This window comes from Salvelinus namaycush, chromosome 1 (assembly GCF_016432855.1).
Source record: "Salvelinus namaycush isolate Seneca chromosome 1, SaNama_1.0, whole genome shotgun sequence".
Taxonomy (NCBI): Eukaryota; Metazoa; Chordata; class Actinopteri; order Salmoniformes; family Salmonidae; genus Salvelinus; species Salvelinus namaycush.
Genome location: NC_052307.1, coordinates 2,305,726 through 2,331,004, shown reverse-complemented (window position 1 = coordinate 2,331,004; position 25,279 = coordinate 2,305,726). Strand labels below are relative to the sequence as shown.

General features: G+C 39.6%; 1 protein-coding gene across 1 annotated transcript; it reads left to right on the top strand.

The window, feature by feature from the left end:
• Positions 1–793: 793 nt before the first annotated feature.
• On the top strand, positions 794–25,044 carry LOC120050075 (scaffold attachment factor B2-like). Its single transcript, XM_038996711.1, has 8 exons — positions 794–815; positions 2,490–2,822; positions 20,802–20,903; positions 21,174–21,368; positions 21,554–21,622; positions 21,749–21,823; positions 23,560–23,637; positions 23,899–25,044. Exons 1-8 carry the CDS (start codon positions 794–796, stop codon positions 25,017–25,019), a joined length of 1,995 nt encoding a protein of 664 aa, XP_038852639.1. The 3' UTR covers positions 25,020–25,044.
• Positions 25,045–25,279: the final 235 nt, after the last annotated feature.

Here is a 25,279-nt window from a genome sequence, read left to right as displayed (position 1 = left end):
CTGCAGTTTCCAAAATTTACCAGCAGGTGGCAATGATACTCTCTTCTCAGACAGTAAATGACCACCAGTCAACTACATTTATTTTGTTAGGAGGGGATGGAAAAGCATTGAGACTATTTGTCATGGAAGCAATTTCACTCATTTACTCATGTGAATGGGTCCAAAGAGATAAGAGAAGCTAATATTTATAGGCACTGTTAAATCTTTACAGCTCAGGATAATATGACTATAATTAAAGAACATCACTACCATCTGCTGGCTGGATCGGTCTTCTGATTTGAACCCTATTCTACACACTGCTAACCTTATGCCTAACCTTAAACCTAAATTAAGATCAGAAATGTACATTTTTGTTTTCATGACATGTTATGATAGGCCTGTAGACAATTTAGACTTTGTGACTGGGTTTTCTAATAACCAGAGAGGCTGGGGGGAGGAGTTTACTCCAAGTACCTGTGCACAGGTGAAAGTGAAAGTTGTGTCTCAGTATAGGCCTGAGGTGTAGATTGTTCTGTAAAAACGTGTAAATATGCACATATAGTGACTATTAGAGTGGTTATGGATTTAAATAAACTATTTTGAATGTGAAGTGGAGGACGTGAAGACCAGTGAAGGTAAGAGGAGATGTCAGTATATTTCACCTTCCAAACTAGACACAACAGTCCTGTTTTAAAACAATGAGGACTGGAGAAAGAGGAAGTGTTGTTTGTATCTGTGTGATTGAGCAAAAGAGAGAATTTGATGAATGGTAATGATGTAAATATGAATGTTTTCTCTTTTTATTGCAGTTAAAATGGCAGAGTCCAGATTTCATTGTAAGTCAACATGCTATAATTAATGATGAACTTTTCTTTCATGTATCTGGGAGATCAGAACTAAACCAACTATTGAAAATGAAATGTGTTTGTGATTTTATTTGTCTTTATGTGTAAATGTGTGTCTGGATGAAATGTGTTTGTAACATGAGGAGTTGTAGCTGAGTTTGTGTCTGTGAGAAACAGCTCTACTGCTCCACAGTGACCTCTCCCTCCAAACATCTATTTTATTATAGAACCCATTTAATCCAGTCGGACACAATATGGAAGATAAAAAACCTTTTGTACTTTACTGGCTCTAGAGAAGTTAAAGTTGTACATATCAACACATGAGTTGGGTTCCCGGGTGGCAGCGGTTTAAGGCACTGCATCTCAGTGCGAGAGGTGTCTCTACAGACTCTGGTTCAATTCCAGGCTGTATCACAACTTCCCATGATTGGGTGTCTCATAGGGGGGAGGACAATTGGTTTGCGTTGTCCCGGGGTTGGCTGTCATTGTAAATACGAATTTGTTCTTAACTGACTTGCCTCGTTAAATAAATAAAATATGTAACCAGAGCAATTAGGATTAAGTGCCTTGCTCAAGGGCATATCAACAAATGTTTTCCTAGTTGCTTCAGGGATTCAAACCAGCGACGTTTCGGTTACTGGCCCAATGCTCTTAAGCGCTAGGCTACCTGCCAAACATGTCTGACTAACGGGAAAATACAGTGCCTCTGATTTATTCTATATATTTAGTCATAGCAGATCGTTTTCTTTCTTCAGTAGATTTAAGTTGAGTTCAGTTCAGGATTTACTTGTTCTAAATGATGTTACAGATGATTTTACCATTATCCATTACCTTTACTGATGTTTAAATCAGGGATCTTTACTGTAAAACATCATATGTTGTTATTTCAGGGGGAATTGGCCGTGTATAGACCCATAAAGTGAATTAGTATAATAATTGAAGTTATATTTAATGTTATTAAGTTTGTTTAGTGTCTCATGCACAATGGTAGACCTGGTTAGTATGAATGTTGAGGCTTGGACACTGGGGTAGACCTGGTTAGTATGAATGTTGAGGCTTGGACACTGGGGTAGACCTGTTTTATATGAGTATGCCCATGGATATCCCTGGTTTATAATGGGGTGTAGGGATACACAAGGTTCATACAGGTAATGGGGATGGATGGACGTCTATTGTCTAAACAAATCCTTCCTGGCAACAACGTTTGTGGTAGAAACAAGAGATTGGGGCTGGGACACATGTGTTATACCACTGTACTATTAGTTTATCTATGAAATGATTAGTGTATACAGGTCAGAGGTCACAGGACTAAAACATGCCGATAACAGGGTTGGGGTGTGCAGCGAATAGCTGGATATAGGTTACTGTTGGTGACTTGGGGAATACAGGCCTAAGGAAAGTGGGTAACAGGACTGAGATAGGAAAGTAACAGGGATGAGGTGTATTGGCAAAGGACCTGGGGTCTTGAGTAACACACTGGTCATTTAGGGCCAGGATATGCCTGCATCTGTACTTGATTGTATGGTCTTGGAATTGACATGGTCCTGGTTGTTGTATGTCTATTGTAGTTTTTAATTCAGCTGTGTTTATAAATGTACTGAGAGGATTTGTGTTTCTGACACAGATGATGTCATTAAACATGAAATGTTCTCTCTTTCTGAACAGATCAGTTTAAACTCATCTCTAAAAACTATGTGAGGGCTGATGTTGGTAAAGAGGTCACCCTCCCCTGTCACCTCTCACCTGACACCAGTGCTGTTGCCACGACGATCAGGTGGTTTAAAAGGACAGAGTGTATTTACCTGTATAAGAATGGTCAGGTGACAGAGAGGAGTGGCTATGAGGGCAGAGTGAGTCTGATCACCCAGGAGCTGGAGAGAGGCAACGTGTCTCTGAGGCTGAGAGACTTCAGGAGGTCAGATAGAGGAGTCTACATATGTCAGGTCATCCATGGAGAACAGAAGGAGGAGGCTGGAGTGGGTTTATGGGTCAGAGAAGGTAAGTGTTCTAGAACTCCAGTAATGTTTCTAAACACCTAAACAACAACAATAACAACCAGTCTCTTTCCCTGTACAGAACACTTGTACTTTCTCATGTAGGTAGGAGTTCATAGTAGAAGTTACAGATGAATAAACATGGTCCCGTGTGCCTCAGTTGGTAGAGCATGGCGCTTGCAACGCCAGGGTTGTGGGTTCATTCCCCACGGGGGGACCAGGATGAATATGTATGAACTTTCCAATTTGTAAGTCGCTCTGGATAAGAGCGTCTGCTAAATGACTTAAATGTAAATGTATGAATAGACTAGATTCATTCTGAATATCAACTAGTTACAATGCATATTACCATCACTCTGAGCTTTGAGCTGGTCCTAAAGCATTAGAACCATTCCAACATTACTGTCACGTCCCTTGATTGTCATTAGTAATGAACGTGATGAACACTCATACCCCTCTGATGTACATCACATCACTATGGTATTTGAGAGGATAATGTGATAGATGGTGATTTGAAGGTAATGATAATAACTAATACATTCTGTTTTACATTATCATTATTCATGACTCTCCATCTTGGATAATGGATGATCAGCACCACGTGAGTAATTACTGTTTTGTCTGTTTTGTTTATTGACAACCAATAACACAAGACAAAGAACAGACCAGAGTGTTAATCTGATACTATAAAAACTACAGGCCTTGTGAACAGCAGTGTGTCTTCTTCAAGGCTACAAATTAAATCAGTTTCTTTACATTTACCAAAACTCTCCCCAAATGTTCTTAAAGTAGGTTGGATTAAGATGTATAGATGTTCTTCAAATTATACAGAATTTTCATATCATAGATCTCCCACAATATATCTGCTATAGAGGTCAATATTTCTTATAGCCCTCCCACAATATATCTGCCATAGAGGTCAATATTTCACATAGTCCTCCCACAAAATACATCTGTCAAAGTGGTCGATATTGTACATTGCCCTCAACATTTCAGTTGAATACATTCAGTTAGACAACTGACTAGGTATCCCCCCCTTTCCTTTCCCTTTCACATTGCCCTCCCACAATATATCTGCCACAGAGGTCAACATTTCACACTCCAAAAATGAACATGTAATCAGCTTGAATTCAGTTTGATGTCCTTTGATGTCCTAATTCAGTTTGAGTCCTAATCAATCTGTGATGTTTAAACTGTTCCAATAGTAGCACTGCTTACATCCCTTTCCCTAGATGTACATTAGTAATGAATGTGATGAACAGTCATTCCAATATGATGTATGGTATTTCATTAAATTATGTAATGAGACAGAAATTCAATGAACAATAATAACTAATGCATTCTGTTTTACATGATCATTATTCATGACTCTCCATCTTGGATAATGGATGATCAGGATTAGGTGAGTAATTACTTATCTGTTTTCTTTGTTGACAACCAATAGCACAAGACAAAGAACAGACCAGAGTGTTAATCTGATACTATAAAAACTACAGGCCTTGTGAACAGCAGTGTGTCTTCTTCAAGGCTACAAATTAAATCAGTTTCTTTACATTTATCAATACTCTCCCCAAATGTTCTCAAGGTAGGTTGGATTAAGATGTATAGATGTTCTTCAAATTATCCAGAATTTACATACCATAGTCCTCCCACAATATATCTGCCATATAGCTCAACATTTCACACACCAAAACTAAAATAGAATCAGCTTGAATTTAGCTTGATGTCTTATTATGAAGCATTCAGTCATTCTCAGACTGCTCACATAGTAGTGCTGCTTACATCCCTTTCCCTAGATGTATATTTGTAATGAATGTGATTAACAGTCATTCCATTATGATGTATGGTATTTCATTAAATTATGTAATGAGACAGAAATTCAATGAACAATAATAACTAATGTATTCTGTTTTACATGATCATTATTCATGACTCTCCATCTTGGATAATGGATGATCAGGATTGGGTGAGTAATTACTTATTTGTCTGTTTTGTTTATTGACAACCAAAAACACAATGTAACGGTTTTCTTCCATTGGTGAAGGAGAGGACCAAAATGCAGCGCGGCTAGTGTTCAACATATTTAATAAAGAATGTGTGAACACTACAAACAACAAAAACAATAAATGTGAAAACCGAAAACAGTCCTATCTGGTGCAGAACACAAACACAGAGACAGGAAACAATCACCCACAAAATCCCAACACAAAACAAGCCTCCTATATATAATTCTCAATCGGTGACAACGATTGACAGCTGCCTCTGATTGAGAACCATATTAGGCTGGACACAGAAACAGACAAACTAGACACACAACATAGAATTCCCACCCAGCTCACGTCCTGACCAACACTAAACAAGCAAAACACATAAGAACTCTGGTCAGGACGTTACACACAAGACAAAGAACAGACCAGAGTGTTAATCTGATAGTATAAAAACTACAGGCCTTGTGAGCAGCAGTGTGTCTTCTTCAAGGCTACAAATTAAATCAGTTTCTTTACATTTACCAAAACTCTCCCCAAATGTTCTTAAAGTAGGTTGGATTAAGATGTATAGATGTTCTTCAAATTATACAGAATTTTCATATCATAGATCTCCCACAATATATCTGCTATAGAGGTCAATATTTCTTATAGCCCTCCCACAATATATCTGCCATAGAGGTCAATATTTCACATAGTCCTCCCACAAAATACATCTGTCAAAGTGGTCGATATTGTACATTGCCCTCAACATTTCAGTTGAATACATTCAGTTAGACAACTGACTAGGTATCCCCCCCTTTCCTTTCCCTTTCACATTGCCCTCCCACAATATATCTGCCACAGAGGTCAACATTTCACACTCCAAAAATGAACATGTAATCACCTTGAATTCAGTTTGATGTCCTAATTCAGTTTGATGTCCTAGTATGAAGCATTCTGTGATGTTTAAACTGTTCCAATAGTAGCACTGCTTACATCCCTTTCCCTAGATGTACATTAGTAATGAATGTGATGAACAGTCATTCCAATATGATGTATGGTATTTCATTAAATTATGTAATGAGACAGAAATTCAATGAACAATAATAACTAATGCATTCTGTTTTACATGATCATTATTCATGACTCTCCATCTTGGATAATGGATGATCAGGATTAGGTGAGTAATTACTTATCTGTTTTCTTTGTTGACAACCAATAGCACAAGACAAAGAACAGACCAGAGTGTTAATCTGATACTATAAAAACTACAGGCCTTGTGAACAGCAGTGTGTCTTCTTCAAGGCTACAAATTAAATCAGTTTCTTTACATTTATCAATACTCTCCCCAAATGTTCTCAAGGTAGGTTGGATTAAGATGTATAGATGTTCTTCAAATTATCCAGAATTTACATATCATAGATCTCCCACAATACATCTGCCATATAGCTCAACATTTCACACACCAAAACTAAAATAGAATCAGCTTGAATTTAGCTTGATGTCTTATTATGAAGCATTCAGTCATTCTCAGACTGCTCACATAGTAGTGCTGCTTACATCCCTTTCCCTAGATGTACATTAGTAATGAATGTGATGAACAGTCATTCCATTATGATGTATGGTATTTCATTAAATTATGTAATGAGACAGAAATTCAATGAACAATAATAACTAATGTATTCTGTTTTACATGATCATTATTCATGACTCTCCATCTTGGATAATGGATGATCAGGATTGGGTGAGTAATTACTTATTTGTCTGTTTTGTTTATTGACAACCAAAAACACAATGTAACGGTTTTCTTCCATTGGTGAAGGAGAGGACCAAAATGCAGCGCGGCTAGTGTTCAACATATTTAATAAAGAATGTGTGAACACTACAAACAACAAAAACAATAAATGTGAAAACCGAAAACAGTCCTATCTGGTGCAGAACACAAACACAGAGACAGGAAACAATCACCCACAAAATCCCAACACAAAACAAGCCTCCTATATATAATTCTCAATCGGTGACAACGATTGACAGCTGCCTCTGATTGAGAACCATATTAGGCTGGACACAGAAACAGACAAACTAGACACACAACATAGAATTCCCACCCAGCTCACGTCCTGACCAACACTAAACAAGCAAAACACATAAGAACTCTGGTCAGGACGTTACACACAAGACAAAGAACAGACCAGAGTGTTAATCTGATAGTATAAAAACTACAGGCCTTGTGAGCAGCAGTGTGTCTTCTTCAAGGCTACAAATTAAATCAGTTTCTTTACATTTATCAATTCTCTCCCCAAATGTTCTCAAGGTTGGTTGGATTAAGATGTATAGATGTTCTTCAAATTATCCAGAAATTACATACCATAGTCCTCCCACAATATATCTGCCATAGAGGTCAATATTTCAGAGGGGTTGAGTTAAATATTGAAGACACATTTCAGTTGAATACATTCAGTTGGAGAACTGACTAGGTATCCCCCTTTCACATAGTCCTTCCACAATATATCTGCCATATAGCTCAACATTTCACACACCAAAATTAAAATAGAATCAGCTTGAATTCAGCTTGATGTTTTATTATGAAGCATTCAGTCATTCTCAGACTGCTCACATAGTAGTGCTGCTTACATCCCTTTCCCTAGATGTACATTAGTAATGAATGGGATGAACAGTCATTCCAAAATTATGTATGGTATTTCATTAAATCATGTCATGAGACAGAAATTCAATGAACAATAATAACTAATGCATTCTGTTTTACATGATCATTATTCATGACTCTCCATCTTGGATAATGGATGATCAGGATGGGGTGAGTAATTACTTATTTGTCTGTTTTGTTTATTGACAACCAAAAACACAAGACAAAGTACAGACCAGAGTGTTAATCTGATACTATAAAAAACTACAGGCCTTGTGAACAGCAGTGTGTCTTCTTCAAGGCTCCAAATTAAATCAGTTTCTTTACATTTATCAATACTCTCCCCAAATGTTCTCAAGGTAGGTTGGATTAAGATGTATAGATGTTCTTCAAATTATCCAGAATTTACATACCATATCCCTCCCACAATATATATCTGCTATAGAGCTCAACATTTCAGAGGGGTTGAGTTAAATATTGAAGACACATTTCAGTTGAATACATTCAGTTGGACAACTGACTAGGTTGTTTCACATAGTCCTCCCATTATATATCTGCTATAGAGGTCAACATTTCACATAGTCCTGCCTCTATATAATCTGCTACAGAGGTCAATATTTCACATAGTCCTTACATAATAAATCTGCCATAGAGGTGTCATGACGTTGCCTGCTTGGGTATAGCAAACCCCATCCCCCTCTCCCTGCCTCTCCCTTTCCTCCTTCAACCCATGCTGTGATCACAGAGAGACGTCGTAAATTCCTGAGAATCTCCTCATGGCCGAACAGTATTAGAGAGAGGGTAAACTTTCAGGACAAAGGAATTTTCTTCCACCTCACAGAACTTGAGGAACGAACAGATTTCATGTTCCTGCAAAAGTATTAAAGATCGGTGGAGAGTCCAGCTATTAACGTGCCCATTTGTCACCACGTGGGAAACTCATGTGAGACTGTGGGACTACATTACCATACCGCTGTTTATATAATAACCTCAGATATGAGGTTTACATCTGTTTGTTGTATAAAATGAATGAGTGAGTATGATACTGTTTGTATAATTGTGTAATATGATTTTGGACTGTTTAATGAAGAAAAATACAAATCCCTTTTGTATTTGAACTAAATCCAAGGACCGCCCCTGAGCCCAGTTAGGGTCAGACATCCAAGGACAGCCCCTTCCTGCTATCCGAATAAAAACCAACTCTGAGAAATGATCATTACACCATGTTTCTCTCCATGGGAGGAGAACGAAGGTTAAGTACAATTGCTGAATCTTTAACCATAACACGTGGTTAAACTCTTAGACGAATAAGAACAAGTCTTTGATATTGACTACTAGTCTGCAGCTAGGAATTCGGTATCATTGATCGCGAAGAAAGACAACCGCCGAAACATCCATTCTATAACGAATGTCACTCTGAACTATCCACAATAACCAGGACAGAGACAGGAGGAACTCCAACAGAAACTAACTTTTCTCCAGCGGTGAAGACGACACATCGAGCGTAAATATATATATATTGATTGCAGTTGTTCCCGAATGAGTGAGCGTTCATGTGTAAGGATTAGCATGTCAATTGTTATAATTATGAACTCTAGTGACTTCTGAATCGACCCCCAATTTTCCCTTTGTCTAACAAGCCGCCATGCCGGTTCAGCCCACTAGGGCATATTTCTCCCATCGTTTCATGTAACCATTTTAAGTTTGTTTGTTTGTTTATGCATTTCTGTGAATTAATTAGTTAGTAATAAATAAATGATTCAAGACAATTGATGTATGGATGACTCATAGTGAAGACTGGGTTCGTGCAGATAACCAACAATTTACGACGTTTGGAATGAGACTAACGTGAGGTAAAATAAATAAATCATTAATCAGAAGACTATTGATCAGATATGAAAATATCTGAAAGGTTATATTGGGAAATTATAACTTTGTAATCTGACTACTTTCCCTGGTGCTCCCAAATTCATAGTTAATTAGTTACGTTATTACTCAGTTGATCACGTAATCCCTAATTACAGGAATCTTTGATAAAAATATAAGTCTTCAATTTAATGATAGCAAAGACACGACAGAGGTCAATATTTCACATAGCCCTCCCACAAAATATTTGCTATAGAGGTCAACATTTCACATAGTCCTGCCACAATATATCTGCCATAGAGGTCAACATTTCACACACGAAAATTAAAATAGAATCAGCTTGAATTTAGCTTGATGTCTTATTATGAAGCATTCAGTCATTCTCAGACTGCTCACATAGTAGTGCTGCTTACATCCCTTTCCCTAGATGTACATTAGTAATGAATGTGATGAACAGTCATTCCAATATGATGTATGGTATTTCATTAGTTTATGTAATGAGACAGAAATTCAATTAACAATAATAACTAATGTATTCTGTTTTACATGATCATTAATCATGACTCTCCATCTTGGATAATGGATGATCAGTACGGGGTGAGTAATTACGTATTTGTCTGTTTTGTTTATTGACAACCAATAACACAAGACAAAGAACAGACCAGAGTGTTAATCTGATACTATAAGAACTACAGGACTTGTGAACAGCAGTGTGTCTTCTTCAAGGCTACAAATTAAATCAGTTTCTTTACATTTATCAATACTCTCCCCAAATGTTCTCAAGGTAGGTTGGATTAAGATGTATAGATGTTCTTCAAATTATCCAGAATTTACATATCATAGATCTCCCACAATATATATCTGCTATAGAGCTCAACATTTCAGAGGGGTTGAGTTAAATATTGAAGACACATTTCAGTTGAATACATTCAGTTGGAGAACTGACTAGATATCCCCCTTTCACATAGTCCTTCCACAATATATCTGCTATAGAGGTCAATATTTCACATAGATCTCCCACAATATATCTGCCATACAGGTCAACATTTCACACACCAAAATTAAAATAGAATCAGCTTGAATTTAGCTTGATGTCTTATTATGAAGCATTCAGTCATTCTCAGACTGCTCACATAGTAGTGCTGCTTACATCCCTTTCCCTAGATGTACATTAGTAATGAATGTGATGAACAGTCATTCCAAAATGATGTATGGTATTTCATAAAATGATGTAATGAGACAGAAATACAAATCAAATCAAAATCAAATGTATTTATATAGCCCTTCTTACATCAGCTAATATCTCAAAGTGCTGTACAGAAACCCAGCCTAAAACCCCAAACAGCAAGCAATGCAGGTGTAGAAGCACGGTGGCTAGGAAAAACTCCCTAGAAAGGCCAAAACCTAGGAAGAAACTTAGAGAGGAACCAGGCTATGAGGGGTGGCCAGTCCTCTTCTGGCTGTGCCGGGTGGAGATTATAACAGAACATGGCCAAGATGTTCAAATGTTCATAACTGACCAGCATGGTCAAATAATAATAATCCCAGCAGTTGTCGAGGATGCAGCAAGTCAGCACCTCAGGAGTAAATGTCAGTTGGCTTTTCATAGCCGATCATTAAGAGTATCTCTACCACTCCTGCTGTCTCTAGAGAGTTGAAAACAGCAGGTCTGGGACAGATAGCAAGTCCGGTGAACAGGTCAGGGTTCCATAGCCGCAGGCAGAACAGTTGAAACTGGAGCAGCAGACGGCCAGGTGGACTGGGGACAGCAAGGAGTCATCATGCCAGGTAGTCCTGAGGCATGGTCCTAGGGCTCAAGTCCTCCGAGAGAGAGAAAGAGAGAATTAGAGAGAGCATACTTAAATTCACACAGGACACCGGATAAGACAGGAGAAGTACTCCAGATATAACAAACGGACCCTAACCCCCCGACACATAAACTAGTGCAGCATAAATACTGGAGGCTGAGACAGGAGGGGTCAGGAGACACTGTGGCCCCATCCGATGATACCCCCGGACAGGGCCAAACAGGAAGGATATAACCCCACCCACTTTGCCAAAGCACAGCCCCCACACCACTAGAGGGATATATTCAGCCACCAACTTACCATCCTGAGACAAGGCTGAGTATAGCCCACAAAGATCTCCGCCACGGCACAACCCAAGGGGGGGGCGCCAACCCAGACAGGAAGATCACGTCAGTGACTCAACCAACTCAAGTGACGCACCCCTCCACGGCATGAAAGAGCACCAGTAAGCCAGTGACTCAGCCCCTGTAATAGGGTTAGAGGCAGAGAATCCCAGTGGAGAGAGGGGAACCGGCCAGGCAGAGACAGCAAGGGCGGTTCATTGCTCCAGAGCCTTTCCGTTCACCTTCACACTCCTGGGCCAGACTACACTCAATCATATGACCCACTGAAGAGATGAGTCTTCAGTAAAGACTTAAAGGTTGAGACCGAGTCTGCCTCTCTCACATGGGTAGGCAGACCATTCCATAAAAATTGAGCTCTATAGGAGAAAGACCTGCCTCCAGCTGTTTGCTTAGAAATTCTAGGGACAATTAGGAGGCCTGCGTCTTGTGACCGTAGTGTACGTGTAGGTATGTACGGGAGGACCAAATTGGAAAGATAGGTAGGAGCAAGCCTATGTAATGCTTTGTAGGTTAGCAGGAAAACCTTGAAATCAGCCCTTTCCTTAATAGGAAGCCAGTGTAGGGAGGCTAGCACTGGAGTAATATGATCACATTTTTTGGTTCTAGTCAGGATTCCAGCAGCCGTATTTAGCACTAACTGAAGTTTATTTAGTGCTTTATCCGGGTAGCCGGAAAGTAGAGCATTGCAGTAGTCTAACCTAGAAGTAACAAAAGCATGGATTAATTTTTATGCATCATTTTTTAACAGAAAGTTTCTGATTTTTTGCAATGTTACGTAGATGGGAAAAAAGCTGTCCTTGCAATAGTCTTGATATGTTCGTCAAAAGAGAGATCAGGGTCCAGAGTAACGCCGAGGTCCTTCACAGTTTTATTTGAGACGACTGTACAACCATCAAGATGAATTATCCGATTCAACAGAAGATCTCTTTGTTTCTTGGGCCCTAGAACAAGCATCTCTGTTTTGTCCGAGTTTAAAAGTAGAAAGTTTGCAGCCATCCACTTCCTTATGTCTGAAACACAGGCTTCTAGCGAGGGCAATTTTGGGGCTTCACCATGTTTTATTGAAATGTACAGCTGTGTGTCATCCGCATAGCAGTGAAATTCAATGAACAATAATAACTAATGCATTCTGTTTTACATGATCATTATTCATGACTTTCCATCTTGGATAATGGATGATCATATATCTGCCATAGAGTTCAATATTTCACATAGTCCTCCCACAAAATACAGCTGGCATAGTGGTCGATATTGTACATTGCCCTCCCACAATATATCTGCCAAAGAGGTCAACATTTCACATAGTCCTCCCACAAAATACAGCTGGCATAGTGGTCGATATTGTACAAAGTCCTCCCACAATATATCTGCCATAGACCTCAACATATCACACTCCAAAATGAACATGGAATCATCTTGAATTCAGTTTGATGTCCTAGTATGAATCAATCTGTGATGTTTAGACTGTTCCAATAGTAGCACTGCTTACATCCCTTTCCCTAGATGTACATTAGTAATGAATGTGATGAACAGTCATTCCAATATGATGTATGGTATTTCATTAAATTATGTAATGAGACAGAAATTCAATGAACAATAATAACTAATGCATTCTGTTTTACATGATCATTATTCATGACTCTCCATCTTGGATAATGGATGATCAGGATTGGGTGAGTAATTACTTATTTGTCTGTTTTGTTTATTGACAACAAATAACACAAGACAAGGAACAGACCAGAGTGTTAATCTGATACTATAAAAACTACAGGCCTTGTGAACAGCAGTGTGTCTTCTTCAAGGCTACAAATTAAATCCGTTTCTTTACATTTATCAATACTCTCCCCAAATGTTCTCAAGGTAGGTTGGATTAAGATGTATAGATGTTCTTCAAATTATCAAGAATTTTCCTACCATAGATCTCCCACAATATATCTGCCATAGATGTCAATATTTCACATAGTTCTCCCACAATATATCTGGCATAGAGGTCAATATTTCTGATGTCCTAGTATGATGCAATCTGTGATGTTTAGACTGTTCCAATAGTAGCACTGCTTACATCCCTTTCCCTAGATGTACATTAGTAATGAATGTGATGAACAGTCATATCAATATGATCTATGGTATTTGATTGAATAATGTAATGTAACTGAAATTGGATTGAATGTAACTGTAATTATTCATACATTTTGTTATGCATTATCAATATTCATTCCTCTCCATCTTGGATAATGGATGATCAGGAGCATTACCATAAACCTCCCACAATATATCTGCCATATAGCTCAACATTTCACACACCAACATTAAAATAGAATCAGCTTGAATTTATCTTGATGTCTTATTATGAAGCATTCAGTCATTCTCAGACTGCTCACATAGTAGTGCTGCTTACATCCCTTTCCCTAGATGTACATTAGTAATGAATGTGATGAACAGTCATTCCAATATGATGTATGGTATTTCATTAAATTATGTAATGAGACAGAAATTCATTGAACAATAATAACTAATGTATTCTGTTTTACATGATCATTATTCATCACTCTCCATCTTGGATAATGGATGATCAGAAGAGGGTGAGTAATTACTTATTTGTCTGTTTGTTTATTGACAACCAATAACAGAAGACAAAGAACAGACCAGAGTGTTAATCTGATACTATAAAAACTACAGGCCTTGTGAACAGCAGTGTGTCTTCTTCAAGACTACGAATTAAATCAGTTTCTTTACATTTATCAATACTCTCCCCAAATGTTCTCAAGGTAGGTTGGATTAAGATGTATAGATGAAATATCTGCCATAGAGGTCAACATTTCAGAGGTGTTGAGTTAAATGCAGAATACACATTTCAGTTGAATACATTCAGTTGGACAACTGACGAGGTATCCCCCTTTCCCTTTCACCTAGTCCTCCCACAATATATCTGCCATTGAGGTCAACATTTCACACACCAAATGAAAAAAGAATCAGCTTGAATTTATCTTGATGTCTTATTATGAAGCATTCAGTCATTCTCAGACTGCTCACATAGTATTGCTGCTTACATCCCTTTCCCTAGATGTACATTAGTAATGAATGTGATGAACAGTCATTCCAAAATGATGTATGGTATTTCATTAAATTATGTAATGAGACAGAAATTCAATGAACAATAATAACTAATGCATTCTGTTTTACATGATCATTATTCATGACTCTCCATCTTGGATAATGGATGATCAGTTTCACGTGAGTAATTACTTATTTGTCTGTTTTGTTTATTGACAACCAATGACACAAGACAAAGAACAGACCAGAGTGTTAATCTGATACTATAAAAACTACAGGCCTTGTGAACAGCTTTGTGACTTCTTCAAGGCTACAAATTAAATCAGTTTCTTTACATTTATCAATACTCTCCCCAAATGTTCTCATGGTAGGTTGGATTAAGATGTATAGATGTTCTTCAAATTATCCAGAATTTACATACCATATCCCTCCCACAATATATATCCTATAGAGGTCAATATTTCAGAGGGGTTGAGTTAAATATTGAAGACACATTTCAGTTGAATACATTCAGTTGGACAACTGACAAGGTATCCCCCTTTCACATAGTCCTCCCACAAGTATCTGCTATAGAGGTCAACATTTCACATAGTCCTGCCACAATATATCTGGCATAGAGGTCAACATTTCACATAGTCCTGCCACAATATATCTGGCATAGAGGTCAATATTTCACATAGTCCTGCCACAATATATCTGCCATAGTGGTCAACATTTCACATAGTCCTGCCACAATATATCTGGCATAGAGGTCAACATTTCACATAGTCCTGCCACAACATATCTGGCATAGAGGTCAATATTTCACATAGTCCTGCCACAATATATCTGGCATAGAGGTCAACATTTCACATAGTCCTGCCACAATATATCTGCTATAGAGGTCAACATTTCACATAGTCCGGCCTCTATATAATCTGCTACAGAGGTCAATATTTCACATAGCCCTCCCACAATATATCTGCTATAGAGGTCAACATTTCACATAGTCCTGCCACAATATATCTGGCATAGAGGTCAACATTTCACATAGTCCTGCCACAATATATCTGGCATAGAGGTCAACATTTCACATTGCCCTCCCACAATATATCTGCCATAGAGGTCAACATTTCCCATAAACCTCCCACAATATATCTGCCATATAGCTCAACATTTCACACACCAAAATTAAAATTGAATCAGCTTGAATTTAGCTTGATGTCTTATTATGAAGCATTCAGTCATTCTCAGACTGCTCACATAGTAGTGCTGCTTACATCCCTTTCCCTAGATGTACATTAGTAATGAATGTGATGAACAGTCATTCCAAAATGATGTATGGTATTTCATAAAATGATGTAATGAGACAGAAATACAAATCAAATCAAAATCAAATGTATTTATATAGCCCTTCTTACATCAGCTGATATCTCAAAGTGCTGTACAGAAACCCAGCCTAAAACCCCAAACAGCAAGCAATGCAGGTGTAGAAGCACGGTGGCTAGGAAAAACTCCCTAGAAAGGCCAAAACCTAGGAAGAAACTTAGAGAGGAACCAGGCTATGAGGGGTGGCCAGTCCTCTTCTGGCTGTGCCGGGTGGAGATTATAACAGAACATGGCCAAGATGTTCAAATGTTCATAACTGACCATCATGGTCAAATAATAATAATCCCAGCAGTTGTCGAGGATGCAGCAAGTCAGCACCTCAGGAGTAAATGTCAGTTGGCTTTTCATAGCCGATCATTAAGAGTATCTCTACCACTCCTGCTGCCTCTAGAGAGTTGAAAACAGCAGGTCTGGGACAGGTAGCACGTCCGGTGGACAGGTCAGGGTTCCATAGCCGCAGGCAGAACAGTTGAAACTGGAGCAGCAGCAGGGCCAGGTGGACTGGGGACAGCAAGGAGTCATCATGCCAGGTAGTCCTGAGGCATGGTCCTAGGGCTCAGGTCCTCTGAGAGAGAGAAAGAGAGAATTAGAGAGAGCATACTTCAATTCACACAGGACACCGGATAAGACAGGAGAAGAACTCCAGATATAACAAACTGACCCTAGCCCCCCGACACATAAACTACTGCAGCATAAATACTGGAGGCTGAGACAGGAGGGGTCAGGAGACACTGTGGCCCCATCCGATGATACCCCCGGACAGGGCCAAACAGGAAGGATATAACCCCACCCACTTTGCCAAAGCACAGCCCCCACACCACTAGAGGGAAATCTTCAGCCACCAACTTACAATCCTGAGACAAGGCTGAGTATAGCCCACAAAGATCTCCGCCACGACACAACCCAAGGGGGGGCGCCAACCCAGACAGGAAGATCACGTCAGTGACTCAACTCACTCAAGTGACGCACCCCTCCTAGGGACGGCATGAAAGAGCACCAGTAAGCCAGTGACTCAGCCCCTGTAATAGGGTTAGAGGCAGAGAATCCCAGTGGAGAGAGGGGAACCGGCCAGGCAGAGACAGCAAGGGCGGTTCATTGCTCCAGAGCCTTTCCGTTCACCTTCACACTCCTGGGCCAGACTACACTCAATCATATGACCCACTGAAGAGATGAGTCTTCAGTAAAGACTTAAAGGTTGAGACCGAGTCTGCTTCTCTCACATGGGTAGGCAGACCATTCCATAAAAATTGAGCTCTATAGGAGAAAGACCTGCCTCCAGCTGTTTGCTTAGAAATTCTAGGGACAATTAGGAGGCCTGCGTCTTGTGACCGTAGTGTACGTGTAGGTATGTACGGGAGGACCAAATTGGAAAGATAGGTAGGAGCAAGCCTATGTAATGCTTTGTAGGTTAGCAGGAAAACCTTGAAATCAGCCATTGCCTTAATTAATAGGAAGCCAGTGTAGGGAGGCTAGCACTGGAGTAATATGATCAAATTTTTGGGTTCTAGTCAGGATTCTAGCAGCCGTATTTAGCACTAACTGAAGTTTATTTAGTGCTTTATCCGGGTAGCCGGAAAGTAGAGCATTGCAGTAGTCTAACCAAGAAGTAACAAAAGCATGGATTAATTTTTATGCATCATTTTTGAACAGAAAGTTTCGGATTTTTTGCAATGTTACGTAGATGGGAAAAAAGCTGTCCTTGCAATAGTCTTGATATGTTCGTCAAAAGAGAGATCAGGGTCCAGAGTAACGCCGAGGTCCTTCACAGTTTTATTTGAGACGACTGTACAACCATCAAGATGAATTATCCGATTCAACAGAAGATCTCTTTGTTTCTTGGGCCCTAGAACAAGCATCTCTGTTTTGTCCGAGTTTAAAAGTAGAAAGTTTGCAGCCATCCACTTCCTTATGTCTGAAACACAGGCTTCTAGAGAGGGCAATTTTGGGGCTTCACCATGTTTCATTGAAATGTACAGGTGTGTGTCATCCGCATAGCAGTGAAATTCAATGAACAATAATAACTAATGCATTCTGTTTTACATGATCATTATTCATGACTTTCCATCTTGGATAATGGATGATCATATATCTGCCATAGAGTTCAATATTTCACATAGTCCTCCCACAAAATACATCTGTCATAGTGGTCGATATTGTACATTGCCCTCAACATTTCAGTTGAATACATTCAGTTAGACAACTGACTAGGTATCCCCCCCTTTCCTTTCCCTTTCACATAGTCCTCCCACAATATGTCTGCCATAGAGTTCAATATTTCACATAGTCCTCCCACAAAATATCTGCCATAGAGGTCAACATTTCACATAGCCCTCCCACAATATATCTGCCATAGAGGTCAACATTTAACACTCCAAAATGAACATGGAATCAGCTTGAATTCAGTTTGATATCCTAGTATGAATCAATCTGTGATGTTTAGACTGTTCCAATAGTAGCACTGCTTACAGCCCTTTCCCTAGATTTACATTAGTAATGAATGTGATGAACAGTCATTCCAATTTGATGTATGGTATTTCATTAAATTATGTCATGAGACAGAAATTCAATGAACAATAATAACTCATCAAAAAGAACGGAGGACCAAGGCACTCTTCATATAATTAATTAAAATGCCTTTATTAGTATGGCATGTTCAATAGAAACAAAGTTGTTTAAAAACCGACGCGTTTCGGCTGCATGGCCTTCGTCAGGGAGTACAAAAAAAGAGAATACAATGTCCTCTTTTGAAAGGCTTTTCCAATTAGCCCTAATTAGAAGAGGGAGTGGTTACCAAATTGGACACACCTAGTAAGCAATAATATACACATGAAAAGGTGAACTACTGTAGCTATGTTATCATGAGCATACAACTCCAAGCTAGAAGCATCAGAACACCCAGAGAGGCAGTTCCAACCCTAACCATGACTGGGAGAAGTGTCCAGAACAAGAAAGCAATATATTCCACAGTACACCAGACCACAGCAAAACATGAACAACAGTCCAAACATAGTTGAGGGCAATTTGAGCAAAATGTCCACTAGATGACAGCAAATGGACCCATCACGACCCTACAGGAAGGGTGAGAAATCCATATCTTCATTTAAACCAGGGTACTTAGTGGCCTGTAGTTTGTAAATCCAAAAACTTTCCCTTTGGTTTAACTGTTTAAGACGGTCCCCTTTTCTAATAGAGGCCGGAACATGATCAATACCCATAGCTTGTAGGGAGGCAGGGTTACCATGGTGTAAGGACTTGTAGTGCCTTGCCATGGGGTAGTCTTCATTGCCTACCCGTATGGCGTACTTGTGTTCCGCCAATCGATCTTGAAGGCGTCTCTTTGTCCGTCCAATGTAGAACACCTTGCACTGTGGACATTCCAATCTATAGATGACATGAGTGGTTTTGCAGTTAATAAAATGCTTCTAAAATGGAGTATTACCTCAAGCATTTTATTAACTGCAAAACCACTCATGTCATCTATAGATTGGAATGTCCACAGTGCAAGGTGTTCTACATTGGACGGACAAAGAGACGCCTTCAAGATCGATTGGCGGAACACAAGTACGCCATACGGGTAGGCAATGAAGACTACCCCATGGCAAGGCACTACAAGTCCTTACACCATGGTAACCCTGCCTCCCTACAAGCTATGGGTATTGATCATGTTCCGGCCTCTATTAGAAAAGGGGACCGTCTTAAACAGTTAAACCAAAGGGAAAGTTTTTGGATTTACAAACTACAGGCCACTAAGTACCCTGGTTTAAATGAAGATATGGATTTCTCACCCTTCCTGTAGGGTCGTGATGGGTCCATTTGCTGTCATCTAGTGGACATTTTGCTCAAATTGCCCTCAACTATGTTTGGACTGTTGTTCATGTTTTGCTGTGGTCTGGTGTACTGTGGAATATATTGCTTTCTTGTTCTGGACACTTCTCCCAGTCATGGTTAGGGTTGGAACTGCCTCTCTGGGTGTTCTGATGCTTCTAGCTTGGAGTTGTATGCTCATGATAACATAGCTACAGTAGTTCACCTTTTCATGTGTATATTATTGCTTACTAGGTGTGTCCAATTTGGTAACCACTCCCTCTTCTAATTAGGGCTAATTGGAAAAGCCTTTCAAAAGAGGACATTGTATTCTCTTTTTTTGTACTCCCTGACGAAGGCCATGCAGCCGAAACGCGTCGGTTTTTAAACAACTTTGTTTCTATTGAACATGCCATACTAATAAAGGCATTTTAATTAATTATATGAAGAGTGCCTTGGTCCTCCGTTCTTTTTGATGACCAATTTACACCTTTTACCAAAGAGCACCTTCTATCTACCAAAATATACTATAGTGTACCTTAGTAGCGCTTCCCTTCCTCCTTTTTCGAACAATAATAACTAATGCATTCTGTTTTACATGATCATTATTCATGACTCTCCATCTTGGATAATGGATGATCAGAACGGGGTAAGTAATTACTTATTTGTCTGTTTTGTTTATTGACAACCAATAACACAAGACAAAGAACAGACCAGAGTGTTAATCTGATACTATAAAAACTACAGGCCTTGTGAACAGCAGTGTGTCTTCTTCAAGGCTACAAATTAAATACGTTTCTTTACATTCATCAATACTCTCACCAAATGTTCTCAAGGTAGGTTGGATTATGATGTCAGATGTTCTTCAGATTCTACTGAATGTATATTCCATAGAACCCTGCCTCCTGACACAATATCCTGTATCTGCCATAGAGCCCAATGCATTAGTTATCACTAACAATGAACATAATAATTTGATCAGAGATAGGACAATAACAAAACAACATTATATATGAAGTTAACCAGATATCATTGGTGCCCACAGTCCCTACATGAGGGAGGGTGACAGGAGAAATCTGATTGGTCCTGTTTGTTCTGTACATAGTGATATAGTCTACCACACAGACCTCACCTCTCTGTTTTACACCATAGACTCAGTTTCATGGTATTTCCAACATGAGACCCAGGAGGACAAGCTGAAGAGGGAGGCATCAGCTGGTGAGCTTGGTAAGTATGAGAGAGTCTGGAGGAGAGAGGATTGAATCAGGGAACATGAGTGATGTCATTCAGTTTTTCAGACTAATTCATTTGTAATGTATCAAATAGTCAATAGACCAGTTGATGATTGGTTCAGCTCAGATAACTGTTGACTGAAGGAAATACTTACTAATAAATGTACGACCTCCATCAGATGATAATGTCTTTATAGGCATACTATTGAATGAATTAATACATTACTTATTCAAACAACCAATTAAATATGTTAATTACTCTCAGAGTTGAAGATGTTTAAAAAAGAGATGATGAAACTACTGGAAGAGAAAGACAGACAACTGGAGGGAAAAGCAAATGAACTAAAAGAGAGGAGGCAGGAAGTAGAAGAGAAAGATAACCTACTAGAGGAGAGAGAGAAGCAGTTAAAGGAAAGAGACAAACAGCTGGAGGATGTCAACAATAAAAATGCTGAACTGGGTAAGATTATTCACACCATTAATACATTTAGTCTTCTGTACTTTCCTCAATTCTCAGGTTATTGTCGACTCTCCACTGAGTTGTGAATATTGTTTTACATCACTTCATACTTTCCCTCTGCATCATATTTCTGTCTAAAGTCTTTAACACAGAATTCAGATCCTAGTCCTCGTTTGTTATTTCAGCTCAACAGATATGTGATGTGAAGACTGAGGTAGAGAGACTGAGAAGAGAGATCTCAGGCCAGATGACTGGTGAGTGAGATATGTGATACTTAACATTTCAATAGAAACCCAGAACTCCCCTTCAGTATGTCTATGTGCCTTCATGTGTCACTGAGGTAAATGTTCCCATTCTAAATGGTTGTTCTATTATTTTAGAACCTGGAGAGACGTCAGATACAGGTTCCATACTCCCAGTCAGGAGGAGACAGAGCAAGGACCTTCCTCCAGACAGTGAGTTATCAATATTGTCCTGTTGTCTCCTACTGTTTCTAGTCTATAGTGGACCATCCTTCACTTAGTGAGTTATCACTATTGTCCTGTTGTCTCCTACTGTTTCTAGTCTATAGTGGACCATCCTTCACTTAGTGAGTTATCACTATTGTCCTGTTGTCTCCTACTGTTTCTAGTCTATAGTGGACCATCCTTCACTTAGTGAGTTATCAGTATTGTCCTGTTGTCTCCTACTGTTTCTAGTCTATAGTGGACCATCCTTCACTTAGTGAGTTATCAGTATTGTCCTGTTGTCTCCTACTGTTTCTAGTCTATAGTGGACCATCCTTCACTTAGTGAGTTATCAATATTGTCCTGTTGTCTCCTACTGTTTCTAGTCTATAGTGGACCATCCTTCACTTAGTGAGATATCAATATTGTCCTGTTGTCTCCTACTGTTTCTAGTCTATAGTGGACCATCCTTCACTTAGTGAGTTATCAATATTGTCCTGTTGTCTCCTACTGTTTCTAGTCTATAGTGGACCATCCTTCACTTAGTGAGTTATCAATATTGTCCTGTTGTCTCCTACTGTTTCTAGTCTATAGTGGACCATCTTTCACTTAGTCAGTTATCAATATTGTCCTGTTGTCTCCTACTGTTTCTAGTCTATAGTGGATCATCCTTCACTTAGTGAGTTATCACTGTTTCTAGTCTATAGTGGACCATCCTTCACTTAGTCAGTTATCAATATTGTCCTGTTGTCTCCTACTGTTTCTAGTCTATAGTGGATCATCCTTCACTTAGTGAGTTATCACTGTTTCTAGTCTATAGTGGACCATCCTTCACTTAGTGAGTTATCACTATTGTCCTGTTGTCTCCTACTGTTTCTAGTCTATAGTGGACCATCCTTCACTTAGTGAGTTATCAATATTGTCCTGTTGTCTCCTACTGTTTCTAGTCTATAGTGGACCATCCTTCACTTAGTGAGTTATCACTATTGTCCTGTTGTCTCCTACTGTTTCTAGTCTATAGTGGACCATCCTTCACTTAGTGAGTTATCAATATTGTCCTGTTGTCTCCTACTGTTTCTAGTCTATAGTGGACCATCCTTCACTTAGTGAGTTATCACTATTGTCCTGTTGTCTCCTACTGTTTCTAGTCTATAGTGGACCATCCTTCACTTAGTGAGTTATCACTATTGTCCTGTTGTCTCCTACTGTTTCTAGTCTATAGTGGACCATCCTTCACTTAGTGAGTTATCACTATTGTCCTGTTGTCTCCTACTGTTTCTAGTCTATAGTGGACCATCCTTCACTTAGTGAGTTATCAATATTGTCCTGTTGTCTCCTACTGTTTCTAGTCTATAGTGGACCATCCTTCACTTAGTGAGTTATCAATATTGTCCTGTTGTCTCCTACTGTTTCTAGTCTATAGTGGACCATCCTTCACTTAGTGAGTTATCAATATTGTCCTGTTGTCTCCTACTGTTTCTAGTCTATAGTGGACCATCCTTCACTTAGTGAGTTATCAATATTGTCCTGTTGTCTCCTACTGTTTCTAGTTTATAGTGGACCATCCTTCACTTAGTGAGTTATACATGTTGTCTCAAACTGTCATCAATCTTGATATTCTCTATTTTCTCCAATAATCTATATTTCACTATGATGTGTAATGTATTTGTAGTTTGTTTATACTATGTTTTAAATGTGTCTCTGATGAGTCAGTATGTTGACCAGTTCTCTATGTTGTGTTACAGTGGGAGGAGAGACCTCAGATACAGACCCCACACTTCCACTGAGGAGGACAAACAGCATGGAGTTACTTCCTCCAGATGGTGAGTTATGGATGTAGATTATATTATATTTGACTCTGTTGTACATCCTCCAGATAGTGAGTTATGGATGTAGATTTTATTATATTTGACTCTGTTGTACATCCTCCAGATAGTGAGTTATGGATGTAGATTATATTATATTTGACTCTGTTGTACATCCTCCAGATAGTGAGTTATGGATGTAGATTATATTATATTTGACTCTGTTGTACATCCTCCAGAGAGTCAGTGTGTTGATCAGTGCTGTGTGTTGTGTTGCAGTGGGAGGAGAGAGCAGCAGTCCAGACTCCCCAGTGTCTCCCAGTGTGTCTGAGCTGAGACTGGTGCTGCTGGGGAGGACTGGGGCTGGGAGGAGTGCAGCAGGAAACACCATCCTGGGCAGAGAGGAGTTTGGGGCCCAGGCCAGCCCCTCTGCAGTGACCCAGAGGAGTAAGAGGAGAGAGGGGGACGTGTGTGGGAGACGGCTGGTGCTGGTGGACACTCCAGACTGGTTCTGTCCTGGACTCTCTCTGGAGGAGATGAGACAGGATGTGGGGCTCTGTGTCCGTCTGTCTGCCCCGGGACCCCACGCCTTCCTCCTGGTCATACCAGTGGAGCCCTCTAAGGGGGAGGAGAGAGGGGTGCTGGAGAGAATAGAGGAGGTGTTTGGGGAGGGTTGTTGGGAACACACTGTGATTCTATTCACTCATGATGATGGCCTGAAAGAGCAGAGCATTGAGGAGTTTCTCCAAGCAGGAAGTCAGGACCTCCAGCAGCTTGTAGAGAAATGTGGGAGCAGGTACCATGTCCTCAACATTAAGGACAGGGCCCATGGCACTCAATTATCAGAGCTGCTGGATCAGGTAGAGGAGATGGTGGCAGGAAACAGAGAGAGATTCTACAGCAGTCAGACCTACCAGGAGGCAGAGGACCAGGCTAGAGAGATGGAGGGAAAGATCCAGAGAGAGAGAGGAGAGAGGAAACAGAGGGAGGAGAGAGAGATGAGAGAGAGGCTTGAGAAGGAGATGCAGGATTCTCTGAAGGAGAAAGATGGAGAGATCCAGAAGCTCAAGAGAGATATCAGAATTCTCAGAGAACGAATAACAGAACTGGAGAGACAGGTGAAAGAAGAGAGGGATGAGGAGAAGAAAATAGAACTGGAGAGGGAGCTGAAGAGGGAGTCTGATAGGAGGGAGGAGATGGAGAGAAAGCTGGAGAGATTGAAAGAGAAGAGAGAGAATGAGAGGAGGGAGATGGAGGAGAGACACAGACAGGAGATAGAGGAGATGATGGAGAACTATGAAGGAGAGGCCAGAGTTGAAGCAGAGAGAAACCAGATGAATATAGTCCTTTATTTTTTGTTATTTATTTTGTACCTTTTTTTAACTAGGGAAGTCAGTTAAGAACAAATTCTTATTTTCAGTGACGGCCGAGGAACAGTGGGTTAACTGCCTTGTTCAGGGGCAGAACAACGTATTTTTACCTTGTAAGCTCGGGGATTCGATCTTGCAACCATTCGGGTTGCTAGTCCAACGCTCTAACCACTAGCAGTTGTCCATTCAACACCTGACTCCAAAACTTGATTCCAACTCTTTTTATTGGATATCCAAACAGACACACAGAGAAATATCAGTATTATGTTGCTTGTTTTACTATATAGAAA